At 38.5% G+C, this 24,359-nt stretch overlaps 1 protein-coding gene across 1 annotated transcript in view; it reads left to right on the plus strand.

The window, feature by feature from the left end:
* dpt (dermatopontin) overlaps nt 1-24,359 on the plus strand; it is a 146,075-nt gene that overhangs the window by 86,044 nt on the left and 35,672 nt on the right. The window contains exon 2 of the mRNA XM_028799730.2: nt 13,773-13,898. Within this exon, the coding sequence (XP_028655563.1) occupies nt 13,773-13,898 (126 nt within the window). The remainder of the gene's footprint in view (nt 1-13,772; nt 13,899-24,359) is intronic.

The raw sequence follows: 24,359 nt of genomic DNA on the forward strand, positions 1-24,359 counted from the left end.
GCAGCAGAAGAAAAAACTCTAAAAGTTGAAAGGGCTGCAGTTCCAGACTACCACTCTGACTAAAAGCGGCACTTATAGCATATGTTATCGCCTCTCAGAATCCAGCAGGATGGCAGCCCTAATCCCTAAAAGGCTCAAGGGTGTACAGTAGTTATGTATCTCATATTTGAGGACAAGCAAGACCCAGCTTTTCTTTGTCAGACCAGCTGATCAGACCCAGCGTTTCCCAATCTTGTCTGTGAATGACAGCACTGTGCAATCTGCATATGCTAGGCTGACCACCAGTCTACATATCTTCAGTCCATCCAATGAAAGATCCTGCTACAGATTCCATAGTATGTCACTACTTCCCAAACAAGATGCCATAATCCATTACAGCTAGGATGCGAGATGCTTGTGACAACTATTTGACAACAATGCTCAACCAAACTATATATATATATATGGAATTAACCAACATCAATCCCCAGGAGGGATCAACAACAACAACAACATGTATTTACAGTATATATCACATTTTAATACAAATGGTGTAGCTCGAAAATCTTTACAATATGAAGTAACAAAAGTTTATAAAAAAACAAACGTAATATTAGGCAATACTAAGTAACAAAGAATAAAGTAAGTTCTGATGCCTTTTGTTGATATGTTTCCCAGGAAATGACCTAAAACCGTGAGGCACTAGACATCATTGGAGCAATGGAATAAAGTGTTACTACTCAAGTCTTGTCTTTAAGCAAGCTCTGTTTACTCTTTGGTGCTTCAATTTAATATTCTTTTTGTGTATTCTGGTTATTGACTTTCTTGCATGAGTTTTGACTTAAATTTTTGATTATCATTTTGGGCTTGTCAAAAAATTATATTTTTTCCGGTTCTGATCTTTTCCTGTTTAATGACAATGCCTCTTTTCCTGATCCTTTTAACTACTCAATTTTAGTTATTCTTACCTAACTGTACAGTATAAGCAACTAACAGAGCCAGTTATGCAGTACGTATTCTCACTTCCACTGCATGCAACAGAGGATTATCCATCCACCCGCTGAATCCGAACACAGGGTCACAGGGGTCTGCTGGAGCCAATCCCAGCCAACACAGGGCACAAGGCAGGAACCAATCCCGGGCAGGGTGCCAACCTACTGCAGGACACACACAAACACACCCACACACCAAGCACACACTAGGGCCAATTTAGAATCGCCAATCCACCTAACCTGCATGTCTTTGGACTGTGGGAGGAAACCGGAGCGCCCGGAGGAGACAACATGCAAACTCCCCACAGGGAGGACCCGGGAAGCGAACCCAGGTCTCCTAACTGTGAGGCAGCAGCGCTATCACTGCGCCACCGTGCCGCCCAACACAGGATTATCTTTTCTAAAAATGTACTTTTGTGTTTTGGCATATTTACTTTGTCATAGATTGAAAGCTTTAAAACAAGAGCATTGTGGAATTTTAAATAAAAGGGGAAAGACCGCAAAAAGTCATTTGACCCTCTTTTATCAAAAATTGATATATCACATTATGTAACTGTTGAAACACCTAAGGCACATAGACTCCCCAACCACATCCATGACAGCAACAATTTCTTGTATAGCCCAAAATCATGCAAGGAATGCCACAGTGGGCTTTAACAAGCCCTGTTTTTTGACAGCTCCCCAGACCTGACTCCCTAAAAAGACCAGAAAAAATTCCTCTCAAAAGAAACCTTATAGGGGGAAAAAAATAGAAGAAATATTGGGAAAGCCAGTTCAGAGAGAGAGAGACCTCCTTCCAGGTAGGTTGGGCATGCAATTGGTGTCAAAAAATGGGGTAAATAGAACACACAAAACCCAAATACAAGTAATCCTCTTCAGAGAGCTAGACGGCCAAGCTATCAGTGCTACTTCAATAATGCAACTTGAGACTGAATGAGACAAATAAAAAACACTTTTTCAATCTCAGGGGATTCTAACTTAGATACATGTGGACTGGTGGCAGCTGCAGGTCATAATGTACAAAATGGAAAGACCTCAATTGGTCCTAAAAGCTAAGAGTTAATAACAGTGGGTCTGCTTTTCACTGACCACCCTCCAGTCCATGAAACACCGACATATAAGACATGGACAAAGACAAAAACAGAGTAACCTGACCCCCTTAGTCCTATGTAAACCACCCAGCTCTTTTTACTAAAGGCAGTTGTCATAGACAAGTGGATCTGTGGTCACTGTGGGTAACAAATCAAGTAGAAAATTAATGCTAGAAGCCAGACATTTAGGAAGGACAAGTCAACAGTGTAGGTGGTCACACCAGACAATTTGGAGAAAGTATCCAGTAATTTAACAGTTCTTTCATTTGCTAGTGTGGAAATAAACAGCTGTGCCAGGGTCAAGTCTGTAAACCCCTGTCGTCATCAACGGCATCCCCGCTTAGGCTGTTGTAGATGGCAAATCTGAAGTAACCGTCATCCCACTAGACTTATATAAACAGTTAAGGATGGAAAAACAGTGATGTTCTAACCCAGTGCATGTGTGCAAAGAATAATAAAGAACAAAAAGATGTATAATGAAGAGAATAATAAGGAAGAGAGATGTACGGCACACAAGCAGTGATACTGGCAGCAAGTCACTGAGATGGGAGTTATATGGGCTGAAGCTCCAGTCTATGATCAACCTTTCTCAGTTGCCTATTCATGCACTGAGAACTATCTTTATTGGAAGTAAAGCACATAGGGTACTTTTGCAATTCCATTTATGGTGAGTGGCACATATTGGGGGGGTGAAGTTTGGTGGGTGTGGGGGCAGAGCAGCCCGGAAACCAGCAGGCCTTCCACATGGTCTGTCTCTAGGGAGTGTCCTGGTGTGCATAGGCAAATGTGTACCATTTCAAATAAGCACAATATCTTCACAAAATGCAGCAGTATCCACTTCAGTATCCTTGCATAAATGAAACCAGTCTTGTTTAGTAAACTCAGAACAAAATTAGCAAGGCACATACCCATTAATCCATCCTGCAAGTGCTCACGGATGTCCAATAAGTCTACAAAGTCATCCATTAATGAGCTCAGCAGAAGATAAAAAAAAGCTTACTGCATTACTTTAACTTTAACTTTCTATCTTCACAACGAGTAACAATAAACCTGGATAATTTTCCAAGATTACCTATTGCATTAACACTAGAGATATAAGTCCTTTCATAAAGCTTACACCATAGCTTTCCAGGAACAAGAGAACCTGTTTCTATAGAATCAGAATCAGAATCAGCTTTATTGGCCAAGTATATGTACACATACAAGGAATTGGACTCCGGTTTTACCTAGTATTGTCCCTGATGCTGTGAGATTGACTTAAGTGTTCATGAGAGTGATGGCCTGAGGAAAGAAACTGTTCACATGTCTGGTAGTTTTGGCGTACAGTGCTCTGTAGCACCTACCAGAGGGAAGAAGTTGAAAAAGGTTGTAACCAGGGTGTGATGGGTCTGCAATGATGTTTTCTGCCCGTTTCCTGACTCGAGATCTGTATAAGTCTTGAATGGAGGGCAGATCAACACCAATGATTTCTTCTGCAATCCTGACTGTCCGTTGAAGTCTGTTCCTGTCCTGTTTTGTGGCTGAGCCAAACCAGACTGTGATAGATGAACAGAGAACAGACTGGATTACTGCAGAGTAAAATTGGATGAGCAGCTCCTGAGGCAGGTTGAACTTCCTGAGCTGGCGCAGGAAGTACAACCTCTGCTGGGCCTTTTTAACAATTGTGTTTATGTTTAGTTCCCACTTTAGGTCCTGGGAAATTGTGGATCCCAGAAACCTAAAGTTTACCACAGCAGACACAATGCTGTTGAGTAAGTGTGAGAGGGGGCAGCACTGGGGGACTCCTCCTGAAGTACACTGTCATCTCCACAGTTTTAAGCTTGTTCAGCTCCAGGTTGTTTTGACCACACCAGAGGGCCAGCTGTTCGACCTCTCGTCTGTATACAGACTCGTCACTGTCCTTGATGAGGTCAATGACTGTCATATCATCTGCGAACTTCAGGATTTTAACAGACGGGTCTCTTGAGGTGCAGTCATTTGTGTAGAGGGAGAAGAGCAGAGGAGAGAGGACACATCCCTGGGGGGCGCCAGTGCTGACTGTTCGTGTGCTGGATGTGATTTTTCCCAGTCTCACTTGCTGCTTCCTATCTGTCAGGAAGTTTTTGATCCACCGGGAGATGGGAGCTGGTACAGTGAGCCAAGTGAGTTTGGTGTGGAGGACTTCTGGAATGATAGTGTTGAACGCCGAGCTGAAGTCCACAAACAGGATCCTAGCATATGTCCCTGGAGAGTATAGATGTTGCAGGATGTAGTGCAGTCCCATGTTGATTGCATCATCCACTGACCTGTTTGCTCGGTAAGCAAACTGTAGGGGGTCAAGCAGGGGGTCTGTAATGTCCTTCAGGTAGGTCAACACCAGTCTTTCAAAGGATTTCATGACCACAGACGTCAGGGCGACTGGCCTGTAGTCATTTAACCCTGTGATGGAGGTTTTCTTTGGAACCGGGATAATTGTGGAACGCTTAAGGCAGGAGGGCACTTCACATAGCTCCAGATATCTTTTGAAGATCTGTGTAAATGTGGGGGCCAGCTGATCAGCACAGACTTTAAGACAGGAGGGTGACACACCATCTGGACCTGGTGCCTTCCTGATCTTCTGTCTCCTGAAGAGCTGACTCACGTCCCCTTCACAGATCCTGAGTGCAGGTATGGTGTCAGTGGAGAAGGGCAGGGGCTTGGTAGTGAGTGCTGGGAGTGTATTTTGATTGGCGTGGGTGAGAGGTGTGAAAGAGGGATTATCAAACCTGCAGTAGAACAAATTCAGCTCGTTGGCCAGTTGATGGTTCTCTTCAGTATGGGGAGATGGTTTCCTGTAGTTGGTGATGTCTTTCAAACCTCTCCACACTGATGCATGGTCGTTGGCTGTAAACCTATTTTCTAGCTTTTCAGTGTAGCACCTCTTTGCTACTCTGATCTCCTTTGTCAATGTGTTTCTGGCCTGATTATACAGGATTCTGTCCCCACGTCTGTAGGCCTTCTCCTTAGCCTGACGAAGCTGCCTGAGTTTTGTAGTAAACCAGGGTTTGTTGTTGTTGTATGTGCGAAAATATTTCATGGGCACACACATATCCTCACAAAAACTGACGTAGGATGTCACAGTGTCAGTAAGCTCATCCAGGTCTGTCGCTGCAGACTCAAAAACACTCTAATCAGTACAGTCAAAGCAGGCTTGTAGTTCCAGCTTTGCCTCGTTGGTCCATCTCTTCACCGTTTTCACCACAGGCTTTGCAGATCTTAAGTTCTGCCTGTAAGTCGGGAGAAGATGAACCAAACAGTGGTCAGAGAGTCCCAGGGCAGCACGAGGGACAGAGCGAAAAGCATCCTTTAATGTAGTGTAGCAGTGGTCCAGTGTGTTTTTGTCCCTGGTAGGACACTTAATATGCTGACTGAATTTTGGCAGTTCTTGCCTGAGGTTTGCTCTGTTAAAATCACCAAGAACAATGAGCGGGGAGTCCGGGTGTTTGTGCTCCATGTTAGTTATCTGGTCAGCCAGGTGTTGTAATGCTTCACTAACACAGGCCTGAGGTGGGATGTAAACACCAACCAGAATAAACGAGGAAAACTCCCGCGGTGAATAGAACGGTTTACAGTCAATGAAAAAAGACTCTAAGTGAGGGCTGCATGTTTTGATTAGTACTGTGACATCTGTACACCAACCTTCGTTTATGTAGAAACAGATTCCGCCTCCTTTCGTTTTCCCCGAGAGCTCCATGACGCGGGAGAAGTTGGAAGCTTGGCAGGTATAATGCGCTATCGGGGATGTGCTCACTCTGTATGCACTAGTAGATACACATTCAATACCTAAATGTGAATTGTCATTCGGCCTGAGAACAGCATAATATCTATAAAACAATGGTTTATGTATTATATTCATGACAACTAAAGCAAAACTGGAACCAATTTTTACTCCTTCTTGCTGCTGCACAGAACACTAGTACCCATTACCACTAGGTTTACATAAATTCAGTTAATATTTGGCAGAGAACTTCATCAGCACCACAGAGAATGATTTGTCATCACTCAAGCAAACACCCAAGTAGCAGAGTCCCCAGAATTTATCAAAAAAAAGAAAGAAGTGGAACTAGAGCAGGTACAAGATTTGACCCAGAAACCTTTAAAAGTGACTTGGATCTGTCAAAAGAAAGCATTTGTGAGAGAGGGAGGAAGTCAAAAAAGTCAAACACAGTTCAAATTTAAACCACCATTGCATTGTTCCAATGTTAAGTTTAACACTAAAACCAGTTCTGTACCAGTTCTTGGATCATTGCAGTACTAAGATTATCAGTCATGATGGTTTTCTTGCATATATTACTGGTGATGTTTCAGGGTGAATGGGAAGGCAGTATCACTCTGTGCTGGAAAACTGTACTGCAATCAATAACCAAGAGGTTTCACAACTACAGGCTAGAACATATGATCATCGTGATGGGTCACAACAAAAACAGGTGCCGCTTGGCAAAATATTATATTAGTAATAGTGCCAGGTACACGAAGACACAGTCAGCTGCTTGTTGGTGTCTTTAGAAGACGAAAAAGCTTGAGGTAAGCACAACTTCCAGTAAATAATTGCCTGAAGATATGCAACACACCAAACAGTAAGGAAACCTGTCCTTCTCAAAGACTGACAGTGAGCATCATTTTTTGTCATAGTAAAGGAACATTCATTTTATTAACCATTAGCCAGTTCCAAAGAAAAATACTATATTAGTTAAATTCAAAAGATACCAGTATAGTGTCGAAAGAACTCAGCACAGCTGAGATGAGGACCATGCTCTGTAGTGTAAGCTGTTCATGTTTTAAGGGCACCCTCCACCCTGTACCACAGGCACCTTAGTGGTCATGCAAAGTTACAGTAAATTTGTTGAATGCTTCCCGTCTTCGTATAAAAACATATTTTAAAAGTGTTTCAGGTCCAATGTTCCCTCTAAGGAGTGGCTTGGTGCATGCAATTTTTTTGTGTGTGTGTGAGCGAAAAGTTCTACAAACCAACGATTTTTGAGTGTCAATGTTAGTAATGCATTTTGTATATAGCACAAAATAATTACACATGATTATAACCTGTATTGTAATGTTAAGTATCGAAAAATTAACTGAACTGGTATAATAATTTTTTTTTATTAGAGTTTATTTCTATTCAAAATTTCACTGAATGTGACTTTTTCTGTCTTCCATAAATTATAAACTCTATTAACATTAACAGAATTTTAAAAATGTAATACTCATCAAGTTGTCCAAATGCTCGGCATTTATGTTATGGATTTTGTTTTTATAGTGTTCATTGACTAAATCCTCCTTCACAGTCAGTACTTGGTGCCTGGAGTATGCCACAAATGTCCAAAAATGAAAATAAGTACTTGAAATGATCTTGTTGTTTATCTGAAAATGTCTTTAAAATTCCAGTTTCTAATTTTTGCTTAAGTAATATCTGAACTCTGGAAACTGGTTACATACAGTACCTCCTTTAGAAAGAAATTCATCTTTTTTTTTTCAGCTGAGCACAGTATTTGATGGCAAGCTTATTCATCTGCTCAAATCCAAACAGATATTTTCCAGATTTGCAGATGTAGAAAAGCAAACCAATCTTTCAGTTCTTCAAGTGGAAACCAATTGTCCATATGGTCTCATATCTACTGGATAAAAGCAATCATTGTCATTGTTTGAACTGGAAATGAAATGAAAGCACAGATCACATGTTTCTTCTCAGAAATGCGGCTTGTCTCCCTGATACTGTGACCTAAGTTCCTTATTTTTGATTTTCCACAATGGAAAGCTTCAACAGTCAAAAGTACACTTCTTTGCAGAATTTTTCATATGTCTGCCAGTTCTTCTGGAATGTTATTAAGTATGAAGATAGCACCATGATGTTCTGCATTTTGCAATTTATCCAAGCAGTATTTGTGAATAGGATCATTGTCGCCTTTTAAAATTTTTTGCAGTATTTCGCTAATACATCATAGTTCCTAACCACAACATTTACTTTGAAATATCTGAATAGTCTCCTGAATTCATTTAGTGTTTCTAACGCAATCACATCTGCATCTGCAGCTTTGGGCAAGTCTTTCAAATTTTGCCTTCTTACCAGATTACCTGCAGAAAAAGGTTCAAATAGTTCTTACAAAAGTCACAATGTCGATCATCAGGGTAATGTCTGTACTCAGGTCCTCACGATGTGCCATACAATGTTGCTCTGATAAGTATGGAATGGACTGGCACAAAACAGAAGCTACACATTATTGTAATTATTTTATACCGGGGTGGCACGGTGGCGCAGTGGGTAGCGCTGCTGCCTCGCAGTTGGGGGACCTGGGTTCGCTTCCCGGGTCCTCCCTGCATGGAGTTTGCATGTTCTCCCCGTGTCTGCGTGGGTTTCCTCTGGGCGCTCCGGTTTCCTCCCACTGTCCAAAGACATGCTGGTTAGGTGGAGTGGCGATTCTAAATTGTCCCTAGTGTGTGCTTGGTGTGTATGTGTGTGTCCTGTGGTGGGTTGGCACCCTGCCCGGGATTGGTTCCTGCCCTGTGTTGGCTGGGATTGGCTCCAGCAGACCCCCGTGACCCTGTGTTTAGATTCAGCAGGTTGGATGATGGATGGATGGATTTTATACCAGTGAACAAAGTTTTATTCATCGAGTTGCTTTCATTTCTAAAGTTAATGTATAAAATTAATATTTTTGAAACTGTTATGTCAGTTGATACATCCACTATCAAAGTGTGGCAATTTCACTTAACATGTTGGTTTTGATTGTTGAATTTATGCACTCGATGAACTCAAAGATGTACTGTAATTGTTACTTTGCCCACTTTCAAATATTCTCATGTGTTTGTCAACAATGCCTGAATATCCTGGACAGCCAACATAGGAGAATTTTTTTAACAGTCAGCAAAACATTTGTTTAAACTCTTACCTCATCAGGTATCATATATTTTTGGTGCAGAATTTGTTTTCTGTCATGTTTTTGTTTAGATTGTTTTAGATTAACTAATTTAGATTAGTTAATATTGTTTTGAACAAACTTTTCAATTGATTTTTAAGTTTTGTGACTGAATTGATATGAGATTTCTGGTTCAAATGTTGTTTGATATGGTCAGTTTCCGAGTCATTTAATACTTCCCTGAAGTCTATTCATTAAAAGATCCCACTTTCAAGCATATTTTGCAAATTATACCATCGATCTCAGAGTAGTTAAAAATTTCTCCCAGAAGCGTGTGCTGTCTGTCACTATGTAGTAAGTCTGTTTTAAGAAAGCATTCTGTCACCCATTCCATCTTAAACCCCAAACATCGTTTCTTAGATGTACTACTTGAACTCATTTCAGCTTTACGTTTAGACATGGTTTAAGTGACAAACAAACAGCAGTAGAAGTGACAGGTCAGTTTGATTCAGTTTAATCCATTTTTACTTTATTTTAATGGGTTATTTTTTTTTTGTGAAAGTCGGGTCTTTTTGTGTGCAACCATGTAAAATCTGTGAATGATCCTCCTAAAATGTATAAGCAATTGCTCATACATTCAATTTAGAGAGAACACTATTCGGGTCATAAGCAAGTGCTTCACCAAGCAAGACTGCCTCAAGGCAACTCAAGTTGTACTGCGTGATTTTGAAAAATTCATTTCTGTTTGTACTTATGCTGAGGAAAGCAACATATAGTAAACAGTAAGTGCACTCTCTTTCAATTCTATGGTATTTCATAGTAGGATATAACTAAGAATTATCTAAACTTCACCATGTTGTAAAATTAGTCAGTTGATGAAAAACACACAAAGGATTCTCCTTACTTATTAGTTATTCAATAAAAATAAGCAATGTGTGAAAACAACAACAATAACATTAATTTATATAGCTTGTTTTCATACAAATGATGTAGCTCAAAGTGCTTTTACAAGATGAAGAAAGAAAAAAGAAAAATATAAAAATAAGATTAGGCAATACTAAGTAACAAATAATAAAGTAAGGTCCAATGGCCAGGAGGACAGAAAAAGTAAAAAAAAAAACTCCACAGGGCTGGAGAAACAAAAAACAAAATCTGCAGGGGTTACGAGGCCACAAGTCCACCCAGCCCCTACTGGGTATTCTACCTAACATCAATGGTCTAAATAATCATAATCAGTCCTCAAAAAAATGAGGTAATTACAGTCCAGTAATTACAGCTGAATATATAATTACAAGTTAATTTTTCTGTAAGAACAGAACTGTGGGGAGTTTTATTTGGTACATTCATATTTGTGTTACAGCTCCACCACCTGCAATGATCTCAGAGAGGCAACTGTTACAGCTCATCAGTCTGGGAATATTTAAAAATAGATTACAAATTTTAAACAATCCACAACAAGGAGACATATTGGCAAATGGACAATATTCAAGACATCTGTCAACCTTCCTGGATGTTTCTGTAAATTCATTCAGAGATTACTAAATGTGATGCTCAGAGAAACAGTAAAACATCCAAAATGTGTATCCAGAGGCCTCTGACAATATGGTAAACGTTACATGTCATGACTTTGCTCTCAGAAAAAGACTGAACAAATATTGTTTCCATGGAAGTTTACCCAGGAGAAACTCGCTAGGTTTGTAAAGTTAAATCTGAATGATCTAGAAAACTTGTAGAACAATATCCTTTGGATATTTAAGATCAAAGGTGACTTGTTTGGTAGCAATGCAAAGCAAAACATATCATTATAATAGCTTCGCACCAAGTTCCAAGCATGCACCAAGTATGTTGGTGGAGCATTGATGATGCAAATGTACTGTAGGAATACATTTAAACATAAAGTAAACATTCACTCACCAAGGGTTCAGTTGTAGCTATGAATGGGAATGATTTTGTTTTGAACTTAGCACATTCTTACTTATGTTTATGCAAAGGGTTCATAAGGTCCTCCTTCAATTGTGACCTAGAGTTAGCACCAATGACTATTTGACATCACTTAACATCATTCCCAAGTTTATTTTACTACTCAGGTTCAGATTTTTCAAACCAGTTGATCAAATTAAAGCCAGATACAACATAATCAGCCATCAGTCATGTGTATTAAAACATCCATGCCTCCTTAACCAGGTATCATTACCCTTTTTTTTTAAATACTGTACAATGAACCTTTAATCCAAAACTTAACTTGCCATCCTGATTTAAAGGTACAGTGGTATTAACCTACCTATTTTTATTTATTAATCTTATTTTACTTTTTGGAAACATTTATTAATACCAAAGGGCTTAACTCCATTACGATTGACATACGATTCTACCGCTCCCCTTGCCATAAGTTAACAATAAAATAGTTGTCTGTATATTAATTTATTAGACCTGAGCAGTGAAAGCTTGTTCACTGATTTATATAGCACCTACAGCAATGGGACAAAAGCATATCCTTAGGGCAATCGATAGAGCAGTTATGATTTCTAGACTTTTGGATTACTTTATAAAGGTTTCATGTATGTTTTTTTTTTCATTTTTTTCACCCAATTTGTTTTGAATTAAAATTAAAATGTATATATTTATATGATGTTTGTGCCATCATTTTGTGTATTTTCCGAGCAGCCATGAGCTGTTGTTATGACAACAATGTGGCACTGCACTTGTGATTGGCACATTCGCCTTGTTATGATGTTAACTTTGAATGTTTATATATTGAAATTACACAGGTCCAGTGTTGTCCAAGGTTGTGAGGAAATTCTGAGGATAGCTAGAGCAATTTTTGAGTGCACTATATTTCCAGTAAAGACTATGATTTGTCTTCGGTTAGCTAAATCTTTTGTTTTCGGACCCAGTCACATCTTTAGACTTTGTTTTCACCCTCTGTCTTCTGGTTATTTCCTCAACTAAACTGTGACTGTTTCTTGCAGGCATAGAGCAGGAGTAAGACAAAATATTGTTGTGTATGCATGAATGACAAGAAGCAAGGCCAGAAGAATAATGTTATCTGGGAAAGGGCACTGACAGGGATTAGGAAGATTGTGGTTAGGGACAGGCTGATTAGTACAAAGACATAAAGTAGAGAAAAATAACAATAGCCAAATACAAAATACAAAAGCAAGAAACATACTCAAAGAAAAAAGCAAAGGTTCTAACACTGATATGTTTTTGGAAGGTCCTTTAGGTTACTCTACACTAAAGACAGACACAGAGAATGGATCAGATAAGGATGAGAGTAGCTTTTATAGGTAGGGTAAGATGACATGACACTTTACATGATTTTCATGTCACATAACAGGAAATTAGGATAAAAAAATGTTAATAAGGCCTCTGCCATGCAAAGATCAACACAAATGACCAAAATACAAGACAAATCAAAATGGGATTGATAACATAACTATAAAAAAGACAGCAGAGAACAGTCAAACTAGACATACATGAACTCCAAAATGGAAAATTACTTAAGGCACCCTCTGTAAAATCTACAAAGACATCAGAGACCCAGCTGGCAACATAATTTCAAGCCAAAAATAAACAATAATATTGTTTTTGGCACCATCCATCCATCCATTTTCCAACCTGCTGAATCCTAACTACAGGGTCACGGGGGTCTGCTGGAGCCAATCCCAGCCAACACAGGGCACAAGGCAGGAGCCAATCCTGGGCAGGCACATAAACCAAAATACAGTTAAATGATGAAGAAAAATGCATCAATGTCATTAAGACATACAGTAGGCAGACAGATCTCATGGGTATCTCACCATTGATTTTCTGCTCTTTTAGTCATCAAGTTGAATAGATCAAAAGGCGCTTCTGAACAATAATTGTGATTGGATTTGCTTTGCATGCTTTACTATTTAATAATTATAGACTATCTGAGGCAATGGAAGGGAATGTTATTCTTTAATGCTGAAACTTCCTGAGTCCTGGACACACACCTCATTTCTTTTTCTTCTTATTTCTTATTGTTCAGAAAATGAAATGTCTGTTGATCAACAGAAAGGGAAATGGCTGGCTGTAGGCACATGGCTTGATTTTAACTTGGTTGAACAGAGCTGATCAAAGTCGGTAGAAACCTTCCCAGATGGACTAAAAAGTCCCACAAACGTGAAGCACATCCCAATGTTTTTGTTTTTTTTTTACTTGTTTTCCCCCAAGAATCAAAAGATCAAATTACATAAATCACATACAAATACATTACAATTACAAATGCATTGTTGTTTGTTGCCACAGTTAAATGTCCTTACAAATATTTAGTTGGTTTTACTATTAAAGATAAAGCTAACACACTTTTCATGGATAATACAGGATAACTGTACATAGATTTAATCTGCTTTGATATTTTTAATTGAAATTAGGTTAAAAAAAATGATACTGCTGCCAATACCTTATATGTGAAAATTATTATATATTCTTTTGTATGACATGTCAAATTTTATTGGATTGCTAAACTGAATGGGAATTCAATTTCCACTGTATGTCAATATTATGATATACTGAAAATATTTCCCTGATTTTGTGTCAATTATTTTCATGGCAGGAATAGATGAATTTAGTCATTTGATACTCTTAAAAAAATTCTGCGCTATTATTATTTTCAGCATAATTTCCTTTTTCTGGATTATAATATGCCTTAATGACTCACATACGTAACAGTATGCCACTCTTAATCCTCCTTGTAACAAGCATGGGCTTAGTAGCCATGAGTTAAATTAGCTCCCATGTGGGTGAATCACATAATGCCATGGTACGTATTGTAAAGTGATGCATTCAAAAATAACATTTGTGGGTTCTATTTCCAGGTACCACTTGTGCTCCAATAATGGGCTGGTTGCAGGTGTTCAGAGCCAGTATTTCAATGCCGTCCTGGATCGAGAATGGCAGTTTTACTGCTGTAGGTACAGCCGACGATGCCCCTATTCATGCTGGTGAGTATTACTGAAAAATAGCCATGAGGATGTCTAGTCAGAAATAAGTAAATAGACTTTTTAAAGGGTTTTACTTCTTTGTTTATCTTATCAAGTAAAGTAAAAACACTGCAACAAAGTGATGTATCCTGACATTGTTTTCAATAATTATTTAACCAGCAAATGAAGTATTGTAAGGAATGAGGCTATGACATATTAATGATCCTGTAGTAGAGTGGTACCAGTTCAGTTATGTGATGGCAGACTTTAGTAAGTTTAAAAATCAGTCAACCTGGGATGTATTGTTAGCATGACACAGTACTTATTATACAGTAGCAAAAATACTGTATTCTACTAAAATTCTACAATGATAATTTTATACAATAATATATTATCATATGTCAGGTGTAATTCACACTTTGAGCTAGTAGTGAAATTTAAATCTTTTACCGCTTTAAAATAATTACAGTATTTTAAAAGTATTTGAAGGTGTGCAGAAGAGAGCAACCAAGTGCTTGTCCAACTCTGTATAAAGGGCTTGTCCTATTTTGACCAACTCAAGGAGTTAAACTTCTTTAATCACGAGCAGAGGAGGCCATGCAGAGACCTAATTCATGTTTTAAAAATTCTCAAAGGCATTGATAAAATAGATCAACAGAATTCTTTCAACTAAATAGCAAATCATGGAAGTTAAATGGAGGTACATTTAAGACAAAAGCCAGGAAGCCCTCCTTCACTTACTGTGCCATGAGAATCTGGAACAAAACTACTGAGTCAAGAAGTTGAAGCAGAAACTTGATGACCTTTAAGAGCAAAACAAATTTCCACATTGATCTAATCAAATCTAATTTGCCCTTCTAAAATGCACTACTAATAACCCTGGGACAATTATTTGACTCACCCTAAGCACCAGTGAGCTACATGGAATAAAAAAGTGTGACAAAAAATACTTAAGAACCAGCTGGACAGATGGAACAAAAGGAGAAAGAATGTGTTTGCTACTAATCTACAAATGATCATAGGGATGGTTTCTGGCCATTGCAGCCTCTAGAAACCTGTAGTCATTGGTTACAATACTGTATATACAGTACTTACCCATGGGCCATTGTATGAAATGAACGATACCCAAAAACATTCTCTGTTTACACACTAGTCTTTTGTGCTGATACAAAGTATTTTCTGTATGAGGCTGTGGATTCCTGTGTTGTATAGTTATTGCTGGCGGGCTTTGTGTGTGGCTGTATGAAGTTAATAAGGTTATTGTTCCTGACAAAATACCATTTACAAATAACACAGGACAAGACTTCACATTCTCTTCAGCCAAAGATATTCAGCAAAATGGCATTTTATGGGGATTGCCTGCAGGTGCCCGTTCATGCAGAAAGCAGGGATTTAACAGCTTTTTGTCACAGGCTAGTGTCTACTGCTACACAAACATGCCTTTTGGCCTCAGCTGTGCACCATGCTGCTTCCAAATTACTATGTATTTCATTCTGGCTTTCCATTTATTTAGATTATCCTGCAATGCAAGGTCTTAAACTTTTTGTGCACTTCAATACTGATGTAATGTGCTAATATGACAGTGCATTTTATAATCAATATACATATCCTCAATATACACATCCACAAGATTTCTACAAAATTCTACAAATAAGAATAATTATATTTAACAATACCCAATAATAATTTAGGAAGAAAGCAGGGTACTACAACTACTAGAATACAAAACGCTAATAGCTCTCGGGGTAAAAGAGTTCTTTAAATCTGTTGCTCTTGAATCTGAGGAACCTAAATCTGCAGCCTGTTTGCAATAAATGAAACCCTTGAAAAAGAAATAAGTTGGCTGTCTTTCTAATTTGTTTTTAATGTAGCCCCAATAGAAATGCAAACCAATTGTAGTACTGTGGAAGTGTAAAATACACCGAAGATTCTCAAATTGAAAGAAGGCTCTAGGAGTCGAAGAATAGGCAGAGTAATTAATTTTATTGCAATAAACAATAACATGGACTCAACCCAATTAGGCCAAACTGAGCTGAGCCCTGAAAAAGCCAAAAATCAGTTTATATAATCATTTCTTATCATCTTGACCTCGTTTGAAACAATTCATGCACTGTTCATCCTGACTTCCTACTCCAGCTGGATTCTCACGGGCCCTTTCTTGGCCACCAATATTGTTCTCAGCTTATCTCTTACTTTCATTCTTTGCTTCCCTTATTTCCTAACTGGCCTTCAAACAACAGGTGTTCCCCCTTCTCTGACCTCGTGCAGTTTCTGTTCGTCATTCTTCCTTTTCTCTGTCTTTCTGAATTAGTAAATATTGGTGGTTTCTCTCTGAGCTTAACTAAAAAAGAAATATGGCAAATGCCTTTATTTAACTATTTACTTGTGTAACAAGTAAGAGTCCAAGACATCATAAAGTTTTGGGGCAACCACCCGTATATTGTTTTTCCTGGCTGCAAAAGGTTGAAATAAGTAGCACGATGTGCATAGAACAGAGTCCAAAACAGAAGTGATTACAACAGACAAAGATGGAGGCTTTAAAGGCCCGTAGAGGAACTGACATCACTTAAAGGGCTGGAACCAGAAGTGATGTCGTCTGGACTGGAAGTGATGTCAGCAAAGGGGCCGGCTTCAGAAGTGACGTCAGCAAAGGGGCCGGCTTCGGAAGTGACGTTATCTGAGGCGCCAGAACCTTGCAGGATTTCCCGGGAAATGTCTGTAGGGAACTGAGAAAGACAGTCAGCGCATTCCGCCGCCCCCTGGTCGGATGTTTTATTACAATTACTCAGACCCTTTAGCTGCCTCCTACTCACACGTGTATGACACTTGACATACCTAATTCACACTAAGTTTAATGCTTATAGACATTCTTACTATGTTTACATTTATCCATGCCAGTACATGACTTTTTATTTTCTATACTACTAATTTTAACAATGTGCTTAACACAGTTTATGTTCTTAATGGTAAGACTTACAACTAAACATAACTTAACTACTACTACTACTACTACTGCTGCTCCTTTTAACAAATTTGTTCTGCATTGAGATCAAAGGTTTGCCTCTTATCAATGATTGTTCCTAAATATTTGTGATACTCCATCATGTCCACGTTCTTCCATTTTATTATTGTGGAGATGTGGTAAGGAGTGGAACACCTAAACTCTAAAGCCATATCCTAGTACCCTTGATCTTATGCTGATATCACTTTACATAACTTCTATTCGGAGAGAATGTCAAACTTGGCGACTGCAGTTGCTAATCTTGTTGCCTAAGGATGTCAGATTACAGAGCAAAAGTTACAGGGTGTGTTAAATTAGAAAATTGTGTATTACTCTGTAGCACAGTTTCACACTTCAAATGTATTGTAAGCTAAACACCCATGTTCCTTATTCCTAATAGTGGCATTATATACCTTGAACTTCTGGGTGAGCGCTCACTGGTTGTCAGCTGTCACAAGCATAAAAACTAAAAACCTGTTTGATTTTGTCAGGGTGAGTTGAAGATTAGTTGGACTGAGTCGCTGAGTTTGTCATACTACATGATTATTGACCACGGGGACACTCTGTGACTGGCTCTGACTGTATGTTTGTGTGGAGTACAAGTCACTCTCGTCTGGAGTACTGTGTACAGTTTTGGTCTTCAGGCTACAAAAAGACATATAAGTGCTAGAAAAAGTCCAGAAAAGAGCTATGAGGAAAGATTGAAGGAGGAAAGTTTTTTCAGTTTTCAGCAAAAGAAGATAAAGAGCTGACATGAATGAAATGTTTAGGTTATGAAGAGAATTAGTACAGTAAATCGAGACTGTTATTTTAAAATGAGTTCATCAAGAACAATGGGACACAGTTGGAAAATTGTTAAAGGTACATTTTCCACAAACATTAGTAAGTTTTTCTTCATACGGTGAACCATAACACATAAGTTGCCTAGTAGTGTGGTACACGGCAGAACTTTAGAGACCTTCAAAAATAGACTTGATGTTATATTGGAAGAATTAATGGATATGACTGGAAAGCTTTGTCAGACTGAATGGCCTGCCCAGATTGTTCTCATTTCTAAAAAATAAAGTCTCTGACTGGAAATTTCTGTAAAAGTTGTGTCTTGTTGCAAGGCTTTTAGAGATATTTAGATGTAAAAATGAGTAAACACATTACTGAACATATTTATCAAAAACAGGTCCATTATTGTCCCTCTTACAACAGATTTACAATGTCACAGTCATCTGCAAATTTCAAGATATGCCTATGCTTACTGTATGTGAACTCCTATAGTCAGTTGTGTACAAAAAATAAACAGAATAAAAGACAAACTGCAGGTTTGAGGTGATCAAGTGGATTGAGTAAGAATATTAGAAAAACATCCATCAATATTCCATCTTTGTGTTGTATAAGTTAAAAAGTACAGAATTCACCCCGCCAAGTTAGGGTCCAAACATAATTTATCAATCAGTTGGTCGCCTAAAATCTAATGCTGGATTGTACCAGAAGCATATATAAAATCATAAACATCAACAGCATGTATTTTTGATCCTTCCAAATACAAATATACAATTGGTAAGAATCCAGATGGTCTGCATTTTGTTTAGCAACTCTCCCTAATCCCTTTCTCTCTCCTAGCCATTGCAGCTAAGTTGTTTATAGCATCTCTCCGGAACTATCCTGTCTTTGTCTTTCCTGCAATCTCAAATGTTTTTATGATATTAGAGGTTAAGACCATTGATCTGAAGTCATTTACAGCTTTTGGATGCGTAGCTTTGGCTACTGGAATATTGATTTGCAGTTCGCTATTAGTTAGCCTATTAAATTTCAGTTCTTTCAGAAACTTTTTGTAATACAACAACTGATATTTATAGATGATACTTCTTAGGACTAGAGTCATGCCAATTCAGTTTAAGATCTATCTCTTCTCAGTCTTCCCAGTCCCTTTCATGTCATAGGTGATGCATCCATTTAATGCAGCATACAGAGAAAGAGGCCTGTTGCTTCTGAATCTCATGGACTGTGCTCATCCAGTAAATGATATTCTGCTTTGTATGTTTTCCCCTATAAACTGAAACACTGAAAATCATCATTTGTGATGACACAGTTTGTGAGATACAGAAGATTCCAGCAATTAAATTTTCAGCTCCGTTTTACTCCTGTGCCACTCAATAAACAAATCTGAATCCTCCTTTTAGTCAACAGGTGGATAGTGAAGAAAACCTTAGGTCACATGATGAGGAGGACCTTATTGGGGATATCCTCTCCATTATTATTTCTACACCTAAGACCATACCTGGCTTTGAGGTTAGACACACTCACCAGTATGCCAGCTGTGATCTTTTATGACCCGAGTATAACAAGGCAAAATGAAAAAGGTTTCTTCACTGTGTGATGCCCCATTGTTCCCATAGCCTTGGCATCTTCTTGAACACAGGACATCAATAGTCATGACCAGGACAGACTAGGGCGATGAGGACACACAACAACAAGACTGATGCAACAGAAGTTCTTAGTCCAGTTTATTCACATGAAAAAGACGATATGCAAATAAATGAGTGCAGTGCATTTCTACTTTAAATATTTCACCAATAAATAATCCAATAAAAAAACAAATGCAAGTAAAGGGTAAAATGAATGAAGAATAAAACAGAAATTGTGTGCTCTTACATTCTCTCTCCTGCATGCCCAGAACATCTTTCTCCCTCGTCTTTCCTGCTCCTTTGGGTTCTTCTCAGTTAGGCTAGAACACTGGCAAATGCGATTATCCATTTTTCGTCCCGGCCAACTCAGTCAGCCAACCACTGGGATACTCAAGGCCCGGCTCCATTGTCTCGTCACCATTCTTAGGCATCCATAGGATGAACCCCTTTGGCCGTGCCTGCTTCCTGGATGCCCAGCAGGAGCATCCCTCTACTGGAGTACCATTCCTCTCACTCCCCGTAGGGCCTCTTCCTGAACGCTTTGCCTCCTTTCCGCCACACTGACTACCATCTCCTGATTCATACCGTTCTTTTCTTCATCTCCTTGCTATCCTGCTCAGACTGCTTTTACCTCTTGTGAGTGTAGGTGCAGCAAGTGTCCTGTGGAGCTACGATGACACATATTAAGAGCATTACCTCATCAAATTCTCTGTGGCCACACAGCTTTTCACAAGCCCACACCCATTAAGTCAAAGACACACTGTTTTATTGCTAAAATAATGCACCATCATAGACCAGTAACAAGCTTCACCACACAATGATTTATTTAGTAGATAGGTTGTTCAACTCCACACTGCAACACTGTCTTTCAGCTAGCACTCCCTTTCATTCTCTCTCCCTCTCCCACTGTTATCCTTCAGCAAATCTCTGTCTGTCGCTTCCCAGATTATCAGAAATTTGAGGAGACAGGAAATATACACCTAAATTCACTGGTGACATGTTGTCTTTTTCAATGTGGAGAGAACAACAGGTACTGTAAGTATATTAGATTTCCAGTCCAGCATTCCATCCCATTTGTGTTACTTTGAAAAGAGTCCTTGAATGAGTATGTCAATGGAAAATTCTGTGGCAAAAGTCATCAGACTTACTTGTTACCTTCAGTATTTTAAACACCATACATCAATTATCCTCCTCTTAATCTCTGTACAGATTACTGTAAACTACAGAAACGTCTAGGTGCTAGTTTAGTTATCAAATTACTTTTGTGGTGGGTAGAAAAAGCCAGTAGGCATTATACATGACATCACGAAACTAAAATAACAAAAGACAAAAAGCACTCTGAAGATACAGATGCCATGAGAAAAGAAATCAAAGTTAATCCTATGTAGGCCAACTGGCTCTCATGCCTCTCCCACAGAGTTCTGCATTGTTCTACAGTGAGGACAAAAGTCTGTGATTTCTGTGTAATATAACAATGATCTAAACCTGGGTCAGTCAACTGTGACACCATTTTATCCCATCCATTATTTGGTTCCTTTCCAAGACCTAGAGGCAAAACTTAGATAAAGTTAGAATGATGTCAAATATAATTGCAGGTCACCAAGAAGAAAAAGAGTGGCTTAATAATAGTTGGTCATAATGGCAACCACAATTACTGTAAAAAAAAGAAGAAGAAGAAAAATATATGTGATTGGCCACACCAGCAGCCCTAACAGGAATGTTCCATTCTAATAAAATGGGTTCTCGGACTTATTTTAAAGTCAAATGTAATGAGGTATCATTGCACCACTCAAGAGTCCTACACCTAAAGGCTCTGTCCCCTACAGTAGGTTCATTTATCATTGTATTTTTTTAAAAGTGTTCATTCTAAATTATATTTATGATTCAGTGTGTATTTACTTCATGATTTATGTATTCATTTTATAATTACATGTTTTACTGTTAGATGCAATTAATCACAATTAATTTCATACCTTTATGTGATTAATTAGTTAATTTTTTTTATAGATTCCCAGCCCTCATTTATTTATGTGTTTATGCATTTATGTATTTTAAGAGCTTTCATAAAAAAACATATTTTCCCCTGGGGACAAATAAAGTTCCATCTATCTAAATCAGAGTTTTAGGGTCAAACGTCCAATTCAAATTATTCCGGCTGCAAAGTGGTAAATGTACTTTAGAGTAAGGTAACAATTTCAGTTATCTGTATATAAAGCAATAATTTTAGTTCTGTTTGATATTATGAACAAATAGCTTTTGTGTTTTTAAGATGAAGAAAGAAGCACTAGCTTATATCAATGGGAAATAAAACATTTATATTCTGTTGAAATTTTTATTTTATCTTCAAATAAGGCAAGGAAAATCAAGGGTAGCCTTCAAAATAAAAAACAGAATCGAGCTACAAATCAAAGAAATTGTCAATATGAAGAAGTTTTTTTACAAAAATAGTAAACAGGTTCATGTCTGAGCTATGGCACTAAGAAATTGTGTCTTTTTTTTCCTTTCTAAAAAAATTGAACTGTTCACCAGATTTATGGCAATTCTTCCAGCAGAGGTCACAGAAGGAGGTGTTTTCCATTTTATAAAATGAATCAGTTAGACAAGAGCTGCTGTAATTCATTTTGGAGCCCTACACATTAGTAATGTCTGCAGAATGAAAAGGTGAAAGGCAACTGCACAGGACGACTAACTTCTTTTAAGATGTTCCAGGTCAACAACCTGCAATGTGAATATAGATAAGGTAATTTAAAAGTGCTGGAAATCCTTTTATGAAATATGTGGGTTAGATCAACTGTCATTGGTTTTAGCAGGCCTGTCCACACAATAACACATTCCACATATGTGCATATTTTAAAATTTATTTGTTACATTTTTTCAAAAATTGTTTATATCGCTTAATTTATTATTATGACAATGGTGTCATCCACTACAATTTTGAAACAGTGCCACCACTTCACACTCCATTTTCATGGTGTGGTCATAATTTTTTGTTGTGATGCTGCATGTTGCCAGAATGTGTCACTTTCAAGCTTTTATTTTATTTCAAAGCAAACTTGCATATTTATGTAGACTTTTTGGTTGCAGAAGTTTGTTTTATTAATGCTTGCCTTTTTTTTTTTTTGCAAGTCTTATCACAAGTTGAACAAGCTTTGGGTATATACCGTATGTACTTGCATTTAAGTTCTCCCGTGGGCTTGATTTTACCATATTATTTCCGGTTATTTATAATGTCGGTGGTATAAATCAAATGCGGAAAACTGACGCTATTGGTCCATGAGATTATGATATGTTAACGCCCACCTGAAAGGGTAACCATGGAGTACACTGCCTTTTTTTCTATGTTTTCTGCCTACATGACAACACAGTAATACTTGAACTATTCTGAAGCGACGTTTGCATTGTTTAGTGTTTTTTGTATCTCACATTCTCATACACCTTTATCGTAAGAGCATCCCTTATCTACGATGGAGCATTCAATCAAAAGAAAGTATGAAGCTGGTTTTAAATTAAAAGTCATTGAAGTGGCGAAAGAAAAGAAAATTTGATTTGTCTGAGAAACTGATGCAAGATTGGAGGAACGAAGAAGATGTAAAAAAAAAATAAAAATTAAGTGTCATATTTTTTAACGGGTCTATAAGTCGGGGTCTGATTTTATGATAGATTTTTCGGGTTTCAAGGCCCTACTTATATGCAAGTATATACGGTACTTGAATTATGACAATGCCTGAATGTCTAGTTATTTTCTAAAACTAAACAATAACAAACTGTCAATCTCTGTTATCCACTTTTAACAGTAGCCTGAATGTACCAACACTGAGCCCAGTTCTACTAGAATGGACATTCATGCACCCATGTAATGGAAAAAATAAGTTAGGAAAATGGGTGAAGTCTATAGATTTTCCTTATGTAAAAAATTGCTGTGTAAAGGTAAAAAGTCTGATGTATTTTATGAGAGATCTTTTTTTCAAATGTCTTGTGGATGCATCTATTTTTTGGAAATGTTGCATTGATGAGCAACTAATGTGTTCCATTAATCATTTCCACTTAGTTCTGTGTCTTTTAGTTATCTTGGTAGTTCACTTCTGTAATTAATGCAGTAAACAAGGATCTCCTTGGGTCCTCTGCTGTCAGCTGCATTATTGAACAGATATTATAGTAACAAGTCAAGTCAAGTCAAGTTGAGGAGCATGCACTGGTACAGTGCATTGCCGCACCAACTACACAACGAAACATCTCGGGATCCCAGTTTGCAACCACCCAGGCAGACACGTGGTCCAGTCCCACCCTCCGGAAATGACCCTCTATCTGCCGCAGCCAGGTGTTATATGGGTGACCCCTTGGTCTGCTCCAGCACCTCAGGTCCCCAACAATGAGGACTTTACGAGCTGGATCGCCCTCGGGGAAACGCACCACATGGCCGTAGTGCCGTAACTGATGCTCCCTCACAATGCAGGTAATGTGCCTCATTCGGGACTCCATGAGCAACCGCTCATTAGATACAAAGTCAAACCAACGGTACCCAAGTATTTTCCAGAGAGACACAGTACCAAAGGAGTCCAGTCTTCGTCTAAGGTCACTGGATAGCATCCATGCCTCAAAACCATATAGCAAGACAGGAAGCACCAGAACTCTAAAGACTTGGACCTTTGTCCTTTTGCATAGATATCGGGAGCACCACACACCCCTTTCCAGCGACCTCATGATCCCCCATGCTCACCCAATCCGTCTACTGACTTCATAGGAAGAGTCACCAGAGGCATGAATGTCACTGCCAAGGTAAGTAGACCTCTCAACAAGGTCAACACTCTCTCCGCAAATGGACACACTGCTGATGGCTGTGCCCAAGAGGTCATTAAAGGCCTGGATCTTGGTTTTTATCCAGGACACTCGCAAGCACAGACACTCAGACTCCTCACTCAGTCTCTTGAGAGCCCTGATCAGAGCATCGTCAGCAAAGTCAAGATCCGTGAATCTTTCTTCACCAACAGATTCCCCACAGCCACTGGACTCCACGACCTTGCTCAACACCCAGTCCATACAAGCATTGAACAGAGTAGGAGCAAGAACACACCCCTGACGAAC

Source organism: Erpetoichthys calabaricus, chromosome 4, assembly GCF_900747795.2.
Source record: "Erpetoichthys calabaricus chromosome 4, fErpCal1.3, whole genome shotgun sequence".
Lineage (NCBI taxonomy): Eukaryota > Metazoa > Chordata > Cladistia > Polypteriformes > Polypteridae > Erpetoichthys > Erpetoichthys calabaricus.